This window comes from Ylistrum balloti, unplaced genomic scaffold, assembly GCF_031769215.1.
Source record: "Ylistrum balloti isolate Yb309-2 unplaced genomic scaffold, AGI_CSIRO_Ybal_v1 Utg370038, whole genome shotgun sequence".
NCBI classification, from domain to species: Eukaryota; Metazoa; Mollusca; class Bivalvia; order Pectinida; family Pectinidae; genus Ylistrum; species Ylistrum balloti.
The window spans coordinates 1,100,209-1,101,780 of record NW_026782097.1 but is presented as its reverse complement, the minus strand read 5'-3'; the positions used below and the strand labels follow the sequence as shown (position 1 = coordinate 1,101,780).

Genomic DNA, 1,572 nt, shown 5'->3' with positions numbered 1-1,572 from the left:
ATCCCTCTGAATTTACAGTCTAATGCTTGTTTCTTAGTCAATAACTATTGGCAGAATCGCTTTCGAATAAATTTTCTGTTCAGCAACATTTTAAGAAATTGTTTACCGACTAGGGAAAAATGTCAAACTAATTTTTCTTTTTCAAATTGCAATATATATCAATATGTTATGATTAATAGTTTATATTCCAACATGTATGTACACTTTTTCATGACAAATGACGGTGTTATACATTCTGATGACGTATCCCACCATATTGACACCCAAACACGTGTTAGTCCTTGTCCAGTAGCTTCAGGAGAGCCATAGCAGTGAAGCCTAACATGATAAGAAACACTTTCAACAAACTGTATCCATTCGACAGCTCCTTTTGGAGAATTTCAAAGAATGTCACATATAGGAACGTTCCTGCTGCGAGACTCTGTAATATCCCAGAACTGATATTCCGAGCAGAATCGTCTGTAGAACCAGTACTCGTAACCGCTAGTGTCACGGCTATCCCTAATGGAGACACGGATGAGAGGTAAAATATATAAGCGATAATCCGGATATTCTTTTCAACGATCTCCTTCATCTTTAACCCAACACTAAACACAATGACAGCTTTATGTACCGATATGGCCACTACTAACGTCCAGGTATCGGACACTGTATCTTGCAAGCCTATCGCCATCCCTTCAAATAGCATGTGTATAGACAGAGCAATTCCGAGAATCACGGCTCGGATTCGTTTTGTCGTTTTAGAACGTCCATCTCCGGAAATATCAATGATTGTTGTTTTCTTTATTGTAGGTTCAACACGAACTGCTTGTGATTTGTTATCATCAGAGAACGCTGCCTCCCTAATGTTACGATAACCTAATAGATGGACACCCTCGTCATTTTCTGTACTTTTTGTTGTAGTTTTTAGTGGAGGATTGACATTATCAGACCCTCCAAGTAGGGCGATTGTCGATTCGCATGACTGATATCCGTTATCGTGCGATTTGTAATTGTTTGGGTCGTGGTCGTGCCCATGTTCTAGTAAAATATTGTTATCGTCTTTACTGAAAATTCCTAGAGCATGTTCTATGCCTAAAACAATGAAGAATCCTACGCCGATGAGCACCCCTGATAACGGGAATTCTACTTCAGGTAAAGCTTCTTCAACTATCTCCATTGACTCCTGAATGAGATGGAGGATTGCCGTGCCAAAAAAGATACCACCCGCGAAGCAGTTTGTCAAACTAACTATGTACTGCAGCCTAGACAGATTTTCCATTTTGCTTGACAACACCTTTAGGAGCCATATCGGCGTTACACCAAACAAAAATGTAATTCCAAAAACCACGAATATAGCCACAATTTTGTTTGTATCTACCATGATGATGATACATCAGGTCACACTACCACTTCACGTATCTGTACTGTAACGATTGTTGTGATACGGAGAAGAGAAACAAGTTCTTCAACTGAAAGTCTTCGTCTACCGGGTTTTTAAAAGCAGTAATCTGTCAATGATACTTCATAAATGCCGATATCTCATTGGCCAGTCATTTCGAGACTACGGTATGCAAATCTGCGTGATCATGT

At 39.5% G+C, this 1,572-nt stretch overlaps 1 protein-coding gene across 1 annotated transcript; it reads right to left on the bottom strand.

Annotated features, from left to right (window-relative positions):
* Window positions 1-274: 274 nt before the first annotated feature.
* On the bottom strand, window positions 275-1,363 carry LOC132548936 (zinc transporter ZIP3-like). Its single transcript, XM_060212841.1, has one exon. The coding sequence runs from the start codon at window positions 1,361-1,363 to the stop codon at window positions 275-277; it is 1,089 nt and encodes a 362-aa protein (XP_060068824.1).
* Between the last annotated feature and the right edge of the window lie 209 nt (window positions 1,364-1,572).

Bases quoted from the DNA above. Each gene is read 5' to 3' on its own strand.
- LOC132548936 (XM_060212841.1), bottom strand. From the start codon at position 1,363: ATGGTAGATACAAACAAAATTGTGGCTATATTCGTGGTTTTTGGAATT.